We start from the raw sequence: 14,342 nt of genomic DNA, 5'->3' as shown, positions 1-14,342 counted from the left end.
TCGAAACCATTGCAGACACTAACTTAAAGACTAAATGTGCGAGGAAGTCAGCTACCCATACAAAGTTTGTTATAGCATCATATTGCTTGCCAAGTTCATTTGCCGGAAACTCAGTTGTATACCTTCTTAAACATCCCAAGGCAGGAATGATTGGTTTCATTGAAAAAATAATCTTGCAAGTTTAAATTAACAAAGGGTATCAAAAAAACAATGCAGATCGACAACAGCAATCAGGGGACGCCAGAGGACTTAACTTCATACATTTTAAACGAAAACACAGTTCATTAAATTTCAGCATTCTCGTGTTTAATCTCTTCAAATACAACTTTACTGATTTCATTATTGGGGAAAGACGAAGCAAATTTCTTCAGAACAACATAATTGATGAGAACTTTCAACTGAACAGCATCTATAGCACCATTAAATAATTTTTCCTTGACATATGGATGAGAATTTGAAACATTGAAAACAATTTCCTCGACAACAGAAGCGTGATTTGTTAGGAACTCGTATTCGCCAGTGTCATATCCGTCCAAGGTTATTGTTTCTTCTCTTAAAAATCCGCACTCCAGGAGTCTCTCGAACAAGAGGAGCTTCAATTGGCCGACGCCCTCCATTGTAGTAGCAGAGATTAAAAGACTTTTCGAGGCTAGGGCAGATATTTCTGCTATTTGATTTCGCGGGTCCCTAAATAACCACGAACTTTTCTTCAATTTGTAGTACAAATACTTGATAGCCACCGATCTCTCTCACATAATAATTCATTACCAGCTACTGTAGTGCTCATGTAAATGTCATCAGTACCGAAGCAATGATTGAGCCTTAGTGAAATATTTAGCACTAACATTACAATTGATCTGTTCCTAAGCATTCACTGTATTCAAACCGTTATCTGTTGCCTAATTGATCTAGACTTATTAAACAGTTCCAGAGATGAGCCTGACAGTCATGGAAGAGGTGGGAAATCAAAAGTTGAATATTCCGTTAATTTCTGCTGAGAAGTTTGACTTCTTCACAGGCAGAAAATTTTTTTATTCGTAGGAAATTGTAGAGTTTATGCCACGAGCAGAGCCAGTGATGCATTTGGATCCGCTAACTTTCCTCCCTGGGTTTATACTAATTTTTTGTTCAATCCAAGGACAACTTGAAGCTATCGAATTATGATATCAAGAATGTTGACATCGTAAGATCACATACGAAATGTACTTACGATTCTTTCAGCTTGTCAGATTTGTTGAAAACGTGAACAACAGCTCTTCTATCCATAATAACTGCCGAATCGCCATTCTTGGACATTTGAATCCATGACTTGTCAGCTACTTCTAAAGCGTTGTTGGTTTTAGTCATGTCATCAACAGTTTTATTCACGACGTCCATTTGACGTCTCCAATCTCTGTGGCTGATATCAGTCACGTGCACAACTATCTGCGCTGTTGAGATTTCCTCAAAGGAGGCTGTAAAGGCATCAATGAGGGAATGTGGCATATCTGATATGAATCCTACTGTGTCATTGAAGATACAAGGGACATCATGTTCCAGAAATCCGAAATGAGAGGACGCTTCTGAAATTAATCATGCTTCGATTTTAGAACTTGCTATCAAAGAGACTTTGCCAAGTTTTTTTAAAACTTTCAGCGTTACAAAGCATCAGCTTACTTATTTTCAAATGTACCAGCTCTCAGATAAGCTGCAACGGAAACTCAAACTTGAAACAATAAAATTTATCAACAATTTGCAAATTGCAAAGGCCTATTAAATGAAAAATTAACCTGTGGTGGCGAATAGTTTGTTCTCAGGTGTCAATTTGTCTGTTTTGGTAAGAGCTTTGATCAATGTAGTTTTCCCACAGTTTGTGTAGCCAATTACAGATATCAGAGGCAAATGTGCCTCTATTTTCCTCTTTCTCATTCGCGATCGATTCGTATTGGCAACCTCAAGACCAGATTTTACCTGTAAATAGAAATTCTTTACAACTATACGGAATCAGAACAGAATTAAGAACGCAGCCGATGATATATTCCCAACAAGGAGGCTCGGTAAGGTAATGTGCACTCACACATAAAGTTCCGACCCCGCTCATCCACATTTTTGGCATAATTGTCTACCAAATGAGGAACAGATTTGAAAACCCCCAAAAATTCAAGTACTTTTCAAAAAAGTGAAGTGTATGAACAAAAAAATCGCTTCAACGCAAATACTTCAGGGAGTAAAAACCCGCATTAGATTGATGAGATCTGCCATCATTAAGAAAGCAAGGCAAGACGAACAACAAAATCAAACAACAACAACAAACATTAATTACATCCAGAACTTTATGTCCAGTTTTTTTTTAAAAAAAAACTTCACAACAAACTCAAGATAGCGTCAGATAAAACGGAAACTGAACAAACTAACTTGTCCTTTAGTGGAAGAGATATGGCACCAGTGCATAATAAGGCTTGTTTACAATTAGAACAAAAAAGCAAAGCTAAAAAAATCGCTTATATTATTGAAAACAATTAATTTCAAAGTAAAGAAAACCATTATATATCAAGTTATACAAACGTTTTATTATCACCGATGCCTATATAGGATGGTATTAAGACCAGTCTTTATTATTTTCTTTTGCGGTTACAAAGAGAACAACAAATAGAGACAACAAAAATTCAACTGAAATTTGTGAGAACGCTGTTGAAGCCATAAAGCTATATTCCTCCCCTCAGAGCATGTTCGGTTGCGCCTTCTTCGAATTATTTACAAAATGAAATAATTCAATAGGTTCGTTTAATCGTCCATAGGAAGCCCCAGAGACCTGTAACCATTCAGAACATATCTTCCGTTTACAAAAAGAACGTCAAAGACAAAAATCAAAAATTAATTTACTATTTTTTTTTAAAAAAAAACCGGGTCCAAGTCAGTAAAGTCATAACGAATTCTTCAATAAATAAAGATTTTGTACACTTGAGCCTACAATCGTGTCAATAAGCCAATAAAATTATATGTGATCTGTATTTAACGAGACTAGGTAACAAATACACACAAAAAAGAACAAAATTGCGAAGCTAAAAAGTTAGCAAAAAACGGCAAAACTTTAATACCAGAGCACTCTCAATGGAAATGGAAGTAGGACTAGCCACCTTTGGAGTTTACAAAGATTTTGTTAGCGGTTTTTGAGTGTGTACTTCCGGCAAATTTAATCAAGGTGGACCAAAGAAGCTTATTTCGTGCAATTTTTGATGAAAAAGGAAGAATTTTGAAATAATATTTTACAAACGTTTAGCCAAAAAAAAACAAAATAGCCAACAATACCTTTTTGTCTTTGAAAATCAAAACAACAACACTTGCTAATTTTAACATATTTTAGCAAAATTAACTAAATTTTAGGCAAAACTTACGGAAAAAGTGAATAAAAAGAACGCAAATCAGTCTCAATATTCACAAAAACTTAAACCTCGATAACCCGCACTAGAAAACGAAGTTGACAGAAAACTTTTTATTTTGATAATCTACGATGGACGGGCTTTTTAATGATACCACTCACAACTCTCTACGATGAATATATCGATCGGTCAAGGTTGACTGAACAAAAAAAAACCCATTTGAGTATATAGTTTCTCCCCCCTCAAGAGGGGTCAGAACACCAGTTAGAAGGATAGCTTCATAGACCTGCGATCTCAAGACACCAATGGAAAGATTCAATTGTGCCGACAAAACTGTTCATAAAATCGGAACAAATAGAAAACTATGTAAACTTATAAACTAAACTTTATTTAATTTGTTTTGTTCATCAATAACAACCTCAAATTGATACCAATCAAATCAGAACGCCGCGAAATGCTTGACAAAACGAATTTCAACCCATAACCCCCCATAAGTATAAAAACTGCTCAAAGGCTTCTGAAACGGAAAAAAATGCCCCAAAAATTTAATCTTGCTGACTTCTTAGAACATGTCTCATGAAAAACTTTTGCTCACTTTGCAAACAATGATCTACACATAGTTCACTTGTGCACTCTATGAAATTAATGCATGAACCAAAACCCTCTCCTTTGCTTTTCAAATTTTTAGCAGATTAATACAAACGCCCATTTTCACGTCTTTTATATATTTCCACATGATTTAAAAACCGAAGATCTCCATAACTTCTCTCTCAGCCGAAAAGGAATCATGATGAGGCCAACAATAGCTGCATTCATCTATCACGAGAGGAGCTATTAATAACTGCATGCATTTACACAAAATTACTGTTGAAAAGCACTATTTAAGAACATAGCTGGCAGATTGCCAGAAAGTAGACGCAATAGCTTGGTAGATCTGCAGTCTCAAAAAGATAGTAAAAGAAACAGACCAATAAAAAAACAGACCAATAAAACTTCTTTTAACTAAATCTGAGATGTTATATTTTGATTAAGAGTATTTAGCTCATTGCTGCTTCTATCAACTGCCCTCAAATACACTTCAATTAGAGTCACACACACTCACTTGGCCCTATCTCTTTGAATTAAAGTGAAGACAAGTCAATTTCAGAGAGAGGAAGTCATTTTCAGAGTGAGGTAAGTCAGGTGTGACCAAAAATTTAATCAAGCAGATGAACAAAAAAACTCGCTCCACTAAGAGCGAAAAATGACGTCACGCAAGCACTTGTTGAAATTGCATGAACGAATGAACAAAAAGCAGATTTGAAGTGGTTGTGACGTCATATGGTCGTAACAAAAACCGCGACGAAATAAAAAACCAAGAGAAGGACAATAATAGCTCCAGCTATCGCTATGCGGCTATCAAAAAGTTACAACTTGCATAGTTTTTGGGACGTTATTATAGCAAGTAGTAGCCACAGACCAGAGAACGAAAATCGCTCCGTCAAAAATTAGTTCAAATTTAAGGCTTATTACAACAATTACTTGGTATTCAACCATCGCAGGCACAATCAACTCATTGTAATCGCAAGCTTACCCGATCGTGAGCTGCTAGTAATGAGAGCTGTCAGTAATGAGACTAAGCAATAAAACAACACAAGAACTGCAAAAACAAGCAAGAATAAAAATTCAACTTTTATTTTTGGAAAAGACAGGTTCAACATCAAAAACAACTACTAAGAACTTAAACTGCCAATTATATTACTCTATTTCTTATTAGCAATATGTCATTAATTGTGTCCTCTCACTAACAATATTAAATGTAAGGCAAAAATAACAAAAAAAACGCAAATAAATGCCAAAAATTTTTTAAAACACTTAGTATAAAAGTCACAGAACCCAACAGCTACTGAAGCATACAAATACATCGATTAATTGAGTCCTCAATGACCATCGTTGAGATCTGTTATCAAAGAGATTGTGATAAGACAGCAAAAAGTACAACAAACACTAGCAAAAAATCACTGATTTTTTATTAAAAAACGAACAAGCGTGTTAGTCACAAAAAACAAAACCTATGAACTGAAATGACTCGCTTTAATTGAAATTCTTTTAGCAACCGATGATACCTGTCAATAATGACACAAACAGTTAAGACGACAAACTTGAAAAGAAAAACTCAGCTTCTATGAATAGAAAGCATCAGCTTTGAACAAAAACGGTTAAATCGATATACTTAACCCCTATTAGCAGCATCAGAGAGCTATCCCCAATAAGATTAAATGATAAGACACCAAAAAATACAATAAAAACTTGCAGAACTCAAAAAATCAACAAAATTTCTGAGAAAAAGTTGTCAAAATCATGCAAACCACTAGCTATTAACTCGAGCCATTAATTAGGCTCTTTTATGCCTCAATAGCAGCCAATCAGACTTGTCATTGATGACACTAAGTGATAAGACACCAGATAGATTTAAAAGGGGGCAAACTCAAAAATTCGCTAATATTTTAGACAACAAATAGTGGCAAAGTCATAAAAAGTTTTTAGCTGCCCCTTAATGAAATCAAGCAAAGGTAAATAGGAACAATTAGAACACATATGTACCGTCATCATAAAGGCACTGAAGGAGAGGAAACTCTGAAAACAGAAGTCAAACTGACGCACCTGGAAAAAAAATTCATCTCAAAAACCGCCAAACTAATCAAACATCAATTTCTCACTCCAATTTAAAGGTATCTTGAAAAAAGTCTCGCCTCAAACCTACTCGATATTTCGCTTCTTTTACTATTTCAGTGTGACCAAACTCACCGCTCTAATCTGACTTCTAACTGGCGTCAAAAAGCCGAAAAAAGCGTGAACCAATCTTAAAAAGACAGCGCACCAGTACAATTCAAATTCTTTGAATCGTAAAAAGACAGCCCCAATACAATTCAAATTCTTTGAATTGTAAGAAAACAAGGAGAAGGCCAATAATAGCTCCAGCTATCACTGTGCGGCTATTTAAAAAAATCTAAGTTACAAACGGAACTTTTTCGAGGTAACAGTATGGTTAGTTTTAAAAAGCAAATGAGTCTGAACAATTACACAGCATTAAAATGCTAGCTTATTGAGTTCTAGAAAAAGTCATTAAATTTAGAGCTATTAAATCAGACAATCCCCATTCCCTCAATAGGTTAGGCGCACACCTTAGCTTCAAGAGACTGAACAGTCAGTCGTCTCATCTCCTTTGATGTCACGGCTCCCTTGGCTCTTTTAACGCTGCCCGGAATTGTGTTGCCTTTGGATGCCAATACCTTCTCTGTCAGGTACCAAGGCAGACAGTTATTTTCAACCCGATGCTTGATCAGAGACACAAGCAATCTGGCCACTTGAAGCTTGGCTTCTTTTGAGGTAGCATGTAGTCGAAAAATGCTTAGCACCAGAATGTATCGGTCGATCACAAATCGCCGCCAAAGTTTGGACAGATTCGCGAATTGAACACCTATATAAAATTTCAAAACAACACAGTAATAAGGAAAATTTGAAACGTTCATATTTGAGAAGAAGCTAAGCACAGCAATTAACTCTAAAACCTCTAATCGCACGAAAGACAAACTGGCTGATCAACCTTCAACTACACTTTTAAAACACATGTTTCATGAAAATTTGGAAGGATTCTATGCACCGCTGCTTTTAAATGTTGGTCAAAATTTTAACTCAAACAGTATGACGAAATATAAGACAATTACTTGTAAGTTGAGGAACATTAATGAACACGATATCAACACTGTTCTCACTGATGAATTGTGTAATGTGCGCTAGCTTCTGAGGTCTGAAGAGAGTCTTGGGGTGGAAACGATACGAGTACGAGTAGACAGTCAAACTGTGGTCAGGATCCAATCGCCAATTTGGAACTGAGCGGACCAAAGCTTGAGCTTCGGAAAGACGCAAAGCGTTGTCATTCTCCTGTTTTAAAACAATAAATTAATAGAAATTTTATTTGAATGTTTCACCGCAATTTTCTGCCAAGATCTTTTTGAAATCTTCCACTCAATCGTCCAGCAAAATTACTTCAACCCCTCCAATCTACAGATATTACTACACATCAAACATTCTTTCAAGTAGCAAAATTTGTTTCTTTTGCGAAAGTTTTGTCTAATTTTACAACGGTCTACTTAATGAAATTAGGTGTCAAGACAATCAAGTAAAAAAAATCAATGATAATTGAACTGACTTCAAACTTTATGATACCATCCATTACTTCCACAATAATAAGTACAACATGTAAAAAGTTGCAATGTTGCCTTTCCTACACAACAAACACTGGGGTTTCGAATATCCTTACTAAATCTCGGAGCTTTTTTTCCGTCACATCCTTCGGTACAGGTTCAACCAAATGAATTAGAAGCACTTTCTGGCTCAGTTTTGGATCCCAAGACGTTCCCACAAGTTCCAATACGTCCGGATCAAACAGGTCCCTCTTATCGTTCACATCTGAGGATGAAAGTTGCTTAAGTATTAGGTAATTTTTCGTTGGATTATTCAAATTTTTCGCATAGCGTCTGCTAATGAGTGCACGAAGTCCCAAAAATTGGCAAGAGTATGGAAGGCATCTAATCTTAAATAAAGTTAACTGAACGAAAACAACTTTGAATCTATTCTGAATTGGACAGAGAAAGATTCGACAGAGATAGATCAGAATCAGGCTTTTTGCAAATCGGCTTACTATTGTTAATGTCTATGAGGGTTGTTAATGTCTATATGTTAATGTCTATGAATTTAATCAAAAATACAATTCAAAAATTATTTTTGTTTTACCTGTTTAAATAGAAAAGTATAGTTAGGCTTGCGCATTGTAGCAGTTTATTTATTTGGGCTGGGATAACTGTAGTGCTTCCTGTTTCTCTTGCAACTCTTGTAATTTCTTCTCTGTGTAAGTTTGCATTTGTTGGGAAAATTCAGCCATCAGCCGGTGATTCACATTCCTAAACACATTATTCTAAAATACAATGGCAAAAAAATCATTTTAAAAATACAATTATTGTGGGCAATATTTCTCAATGACCTCCATATTCTGAGGATATATTAGACTTTAAGATGCAACTTTGAGCAATTTTTGTTAGTTTGCCGTTTTAGACACTTTTTCACTGTTTAAAGGGACTTGTTTTCACGGCATTGAATGTTTGTGGCGGTTTCGGTTAACATTAGGTTGGATTGGTATTCGGTAATATGTTCATGTCAAAGAAAAATCATTAAATGAAGTCAGATTTTCGCCTGCTTTGTCTGTTTTTAACAGTTCTTACTATTTCTGTTTTTGTGCATTTTTGTGCTTATTAGGAAGTGTTCTATGGTTATTGTTATTAGGAGGAAATAACCGGAATATTCGTGAGGCTGTTCATACCAAAAAATAAATGAAACATTTTTGGGATTTTATGAGGTTTAGTTTGCTCTTGTCTTTGTTGTCGTTTGATCGGTCGCAAATTTAATCGGTCGCAAAATTAAACAGTACATAGGGCTTTTGGAAAATGTAGCTGGAATGTCGCGAAACTTAAAATTTTTTCTTGAGAAAAAAATAACATTTCCGTGTTCTTGTTACCTCTCTCCCTCTATGTTCTTTCTATTTACCGTTCTGAAAACTTTAAAAATCATATCGATAGTTAAAGGTTCACAACAATTGATACCCCACAGTAAGATGTGAACAACTTTTCTATTTATTAGAGAGATTTCCATCGGCAGTTTTCATCCTTATCATACATGGCTTTTTTCATCTCCAGAATTTTTCCTACGACCATATGACGTCAAGCTGGTCTCAAATGACTCTCAAAAATATTTTCTATTCACTCAAATTGAAATTTACGTACAATAATTGGAGAGTTTAGTTCAATTGAAGATGTCTTAGTCTAAATCAAAGTTACTTGAGCGCAGCTTTACAGTCCATCAATCTAAATCAAATTTAGACATTTTTGCATGTAATGTTTTTGTTTAGTGGTCTATGAAGGTATCGCAACTATATTCTGGAAATCTTCCAGCTAGGCCCATAACATTGATATCATGACAATGTTAATGTAAAAGTTACAAAACTTTCTGTTTTCCTCCGTAAAATCAAATCACTTAATCGCAGTGTTTATATGAAATTGAAGCGTTGATCACTGATATTGTTAATTTTATAGCACGCTCTACCGAGTATGAAAATGATGATCCAAACTAAACAAAAATGTAAAAAGTTGAAAATTCTTTTATTTCAAAATCATACTAATCACAGTGTTTGTTCCACAGAGACACGTTTACAACCACTACTATTTGGCATTAAGTAAGCCAAAAACTAAGATCTTTATAAAATTGTTCTTTCAATCTTAATTTGACAAAAAACCAGCTTCCAAAAGAGCGATGCCTAAATTTACTACAGAAACAGAGGTTAGGAGGAACATAAGATACCAGGCTACAATATTGCAAAAATTATTTTGGGAAAATTTGAGACTAAAATTTTATTACAAATAGGCAGTTTCCCGTTCTTCTAAACATCCTTACTTATTTCGTTTATTCTTAAATGATCAATATTCTTAATTCAATAATCAGGTTGCAAATTATTTGAAAGCTGTTGTCAATTTTTTGGAAAACAGGCCACTAACTACTGTCATCGCAAAAAAGCAGCCCGTCAAATTCGTAAACAGCTACTTGTCAGATCTCATGAAGTGGGATTTACTTTTTTAAAACTTCACCGAGCTTAATATTGACGGCGGGCAACGGTGAGAGGGGGTCTTTGGCTGCACGGGGCCCTTACGGGCTGAACGATGTGCATGGGTGGCGATTGGGGGGGGGGGGGGGAGGGTGAAGTGAGGGGGGCTGTGTGTGGGGGAGGGGTCAACCTCTAAGAACCACCCTTCACACAGTAAGTATAAGTCTCCAAAACAGTTTCTGTGAATCTGATACTTCGAGACTAGTGAGCTGAAAGGTTCTAAGAGAACATAATGCCTAATGGGCACTACCGGTTTATACCATTTGTGAGAATGAAAAGTCAAATGGGTCAGACGAAAAATCGGTAAAGCGAAAATTCGCAAAAGACCAACAGGGCTAATATAATTGCTACAAACTTTGTTTGAGATTAATTATCAATGCTTTCCTTAGAAGTGCTAGTTAAGTCATTTATGATAAAAATATGGTCAAATATTGGGGGAGGGGGTGTTGTGGGGGTCAACCTCTAAGAACCGCCATTCACACCATAATTATAAGTCTCCAAAACAGTTTCTGTGAATCGCATACTTAGATACTATTGAGTTGAAAGGCTCTAAGAGAACTTATTGCCTGCTGCGCGCTGCATGTTTATCCCGTTTTTGAGGACGAAAAGTCAAATGGGCCAGACGAAAAAACGGTCAAGCGAAAAATCGCATGCAAAGACCACAGGACTAATATAATTGCTACAAACTTCGTTTGAGAGCAATTAACTAGTAAAATCAGCAAAAAATTGCTGCCTTAAGATTAAAAGGTGGCGTCTCCTTTTTGGCCCAGGAGAATGCCGATAAAAGTGAGAACAGACATTACCACGCCTCCTTATTAATAACTATAATTATACTTCATAGCGATGGCTAACAAATTGTCAACTAACGTCAGTTTAGCTGCACATCTGTCTAAGCACTTGTTCTCATCAGCTGACAATCTAGCACTACTCGCGGTGTGTACGCAACTATTGAAACAGAATTCAGTCAGAGAGTTGTACAGTTGCAGAAATTCGCGAAAGTTCTGAGCCTCCAATGCAGCTGGCAACTTTTGACCACGATTCATTTCTTCAATTTTTCATAACCACTAGAAATTATGAAATAAAGAAACATAACGGAAAACAGACTATGACAGACGGTCTTTTAGGTGTTCGATTTACAAGAAATTGAAATCCATATGAATTTGCTTTTCACAAAAACATGTATTCACGAGGGACTATTTCCGTGCAGTTTTGTCATCAACTAGCTAACATTTTTTGAGAGATGACAATAATTTCCCCAACTTCGCTGCAATTAATTTCACGGTAGAATTTTCTTTCACAGTTTTTGATATAAAACTTGTGTAATGGCATTTTTATTTTACATTCTTCTGCAACGTAAACTTGGGTTCTCAATCTTAATCGTTAAGTTGGATAACGAATCGGTTTCATGAATCAGATGCCACCAAATCCATTTCTACATTTTGATCTCATACTGACATAAGTAATAATCTGGCAATCTTTTGACATATCCAAAAATCTGCCAGATTTTTCCAAGTTTTAATTCTATTTTAGATACTTTCTGTTAGCTTTTATGCTAACTACTAAATACAGCATATTGAAACCGTTTTTTAAAAATTAAACAATAATGTACTTGCAAACGAATTCGAGAGCCATCGAGTAATTATTTATATCTACTTAGAAGGCCACCGCCATGTCTCAGCGGCCGACGTGACTTGAGAAACATCACAACAACACATGGGTCTAATTTACACAATCAGTTAATCTTCATAGTACTTGAATGACAAGCACTTAAGAAACAATCTTCTGCTGACATAGTTGCTGTTTTGACATACTAAGCTGTTCAACAATAACAAGTTATTGCAGCCTGTCCTAAAAATTTTCTCAGAACTTAAATTTTGATCGCACTTTTACTTGAATCGAATTTTTTACTCTTTAACATCTTACATAATTCTAAAAGGAAGATCTATACAAAGCTTTTGATGAAGGCAGAAAACAAACATTCACTTTGTTGCAGTAAGTAATAGACGTGAAAACAGTAACAGTACTTCAGAGCTCGGAGTGAATAGTCATTTTTTTTCTCTTTTGAAACTAGCAGAGATGTTCTTCTCCAGTTTATCGTTTTACTCCAACGGGTTTTGCTGCCACTTATGCGAGCATACCTCTCTGGAGTCACCAACTTAAAATATTAAGTGAATTTCTAATGTTGCCGTTTCTGTTTTTGTGGGCCTTCTGAGGGAAATCATCTGCTTTTCAACGTTTGAAGTAGTTGGCTATACATGTTGAAATTAAATTTTGCTGAAAAAGCAGTTCGTTTTGAATAAAGTAACCGCAAAAATAATTCATCATTTTGAAATAACTTAAAGTTGATTAGAGTTTTCATATAATTAGGGCAGAGCCAAAATTTTTCCAAATGCTCCGAGCTGACTCACGATAATCCGAAGAAACGAATAATCTAAGCAATAAAACCTTTATCACACGCTTGATATAGATGTTGGAATAATCTATGCAGCACACAGACACGCATGAGCCAGCCGTCTCGTTAAAACCAAAATTTGCATATTTTATTTAACAAATCTACGTAAATTGGTTGCATTGGAGCTTGTATAATAGAATTCGCTATTACTGAAAAAGTTATAATCAGCTCGGAATGTTGAAACCAAATCAAATTATCAAACGTATTAAAACTGGACGCAAAACTAGTCGTTAAACTCAATGACTGGTTTTATGTAAAAGCATATAAAAGTGCCTATTTTTGTGAAATAAATTTTATTCAAATTGTTAATACGGAATTGATTTAGTCAAACAAACAATCGGAATTGCTCGTCTTCAAAGGCTATGGCTATATTAGACACCGGCAACTTACTGATGCCACATCTTCTGGGCGCTGCTCTATTACAAAATGCAATGCCAGAGTCACGCTATGCAATGAGCAAATCGAAATTATCACAGTTCACAGCCATTTACCACATCCAGCAGATAGAGAAAATTCCGCGCAGCATTGAAAGACAGAGCGGCCGACGAAATTCTACAACAAACAATATTTGCTGCTCAAAGACATTAGTAGAGAAACTGCGGTCAATATTCCCGCCTACAACTCCAGCCAAAGGACAGTTAAGAGAACGCGGCAACAAAATTCTCCACAAACGAGTGAGCTCTCGTCACTGAACGGACTTGATATTTCCATAGATCTTACAAATGGCACATAGCGGTACGAAATTCATGTAGTATGATTCAGGGCCACAAGACGAAAAAAGTTATTGTTTTCGAGATTCTGCCAGCCGGTGATCTGCTCAGCAATCAGATGATTGGTCCTCCGATGGGACATTCTCAACAGCTCCAAACGTTTTTTTATCAGGCCTGCACAATTCAAGATTCATGTGCAGTCAGCCGGCAAAGCATCGGAATACAACAATGGCTTGGAGTTCCATGAACATCAGAATTTTAACACTTTCCGTATTGTAACACTTTTCCCAACGTTCCGATCTGATTGACCCTCAATTTTTGATTTTTGCGAAAAATTTATTGCCCACTCGCGCTCGAACAAGCGACCATCGAATGTACATCTAGCGCACTAACCACCGCGCAACGGTGATTTTCATTTTCAGGCTTCAAAGCATTTTTTCAAGATTAAAGCTTCACTTTGTTTTTGATCTGTCTAAAGAGCGCTTTGACCAAGAATGTTTTGTCTGTTTTTTGGATTAATTTTATGGGACCATTTTTCAATATGGGACTATTTTGTGTGGGACTGTTTTGTCTGTTCACCGGGAATATTATTACGCTTCAAATTTTGGAGCTGCCTTAATTTGCAGATGATTTTGAAAGTAAGTTTTCTTAGAGATAAAATAGAGGGAAATGAGTCTGGTAGAAGACCTAAAACTTGGAAACTATTCCATATTTTGCAATGTCTCACAGAAATGAAGCGATCTGTCGACTAAATGTAGAATTCAAGTTATAATACAATTAGATCTTCATAAGCTAAGCTGAAGTATTTGAATCGATAGAAATTAATAAATAAAATGGAAACGCGTCAATCAATCAATCAAATCCACATCCCGACAAAACAAAATAAAAGAGAAAAGGAGGAATTGTTTATTCATTGTATTTAAAACACATTTCAAGATCGCTAATGTCTTGAAACCAGCAAAGCACTGAAACGATAGAAACGGTCGGAATAAATTAGATTTCTAATTATTTCCTAGTTTACCGCTCATTTATAGATTACCCCGAAAGCCCGTTTGCGTCAGTCCCAAATATTTTTTAACTCTAATTTACCTACCACAAAACTATTTTATTACACATCGTAACCAAAT

General features: G+C 35.7%; 2 protein-coding genes across 4 annotated transcripts in view; both read right to left on the bottom strand.

Annotated features, from left to right (window-relative positions):
• The window catches only part of LOC142356726 (S-formylglutathione hydrolase-like), a 341,513-nt gene that overhangs the window by 29,614 nt on the left and 297,557 nt on the right, over positions 1-14,342 (bottom strand). The gene's annotated exons all lie outside the window — the stretch shown is intronic.
• Positions 169-8,297, bottom strand: LOC142356703 (putative GTP-binding protein 6). 2 transcript variants are annotated; one of them, XM_075408521.1, is made up of 7 exons: positions 8,136-8,297; positions 7,663-7,935; positions 7,067-7,283; positions 6,524-6,819; positions 1,770-1,950; positions 1,211-1,562; positions 169-687 (listed from the first exon to the last, which is right to left on the bottom strand). In XM_075408521.1, exons 1-7 carry the CDS (start codon positions 8,169-8,171, stop codon positions 285-287), a joined length of 1,758 nt encoding a protein of 585 aa, XP_075264636.1. In that variant the 5' UTR covers positions 8,172-8,297; the 3' UTR covers positions 169-284. The 2 variants fall into 2 exon arrangements, with proteins under 2 accessions (XP_075264636.1, XP_075264639.1); XM_075408524.1 differs by lacking the exon at positions 7,663-7,935.

Source organism: Convolutriloba macropyga, chromosome 2, assembly GCF_964194025.1.
Source record: "Convolutriloba macropyga chromosome 2, txConMacr16.3, whole genome shotgun sequence".
Taxonomy (NCBI): Eukaryota; Metazoa; Xenacoelomorpha; order Acoela; family Convolutidae; genus Convolutriloba; species Convolutriloba macropyga.
Note: the sequence above shows the minus strand (reverse complement) of the source record. Positions and strands in the feature narration are given on the sequence as shown.

Bases quoted from the DNA above. Each gene is read 5' to 3' on its own strand.
- LOC142356703 (XM_075408521.1), bottom strand. From the start codon at position 8,171: ATGCGCAAGCCTAACTATACTTTTCTATTTAAACAG. The intron at 1,951-6,523 runs GTGTGCGCCTAA...TTCTATTTACAG, and splicing joins TTCAGTCTCTTGAAGCTAAG to GTAAAATCTGGTCTTGAGGT. The intron at 688-1,210 runs GTAAGTACATTT...GTGGTTATTTAG, and splicing joins TCTGACAAGCTGAAAGAATC to GGACCCGCGAAATCAAATAG.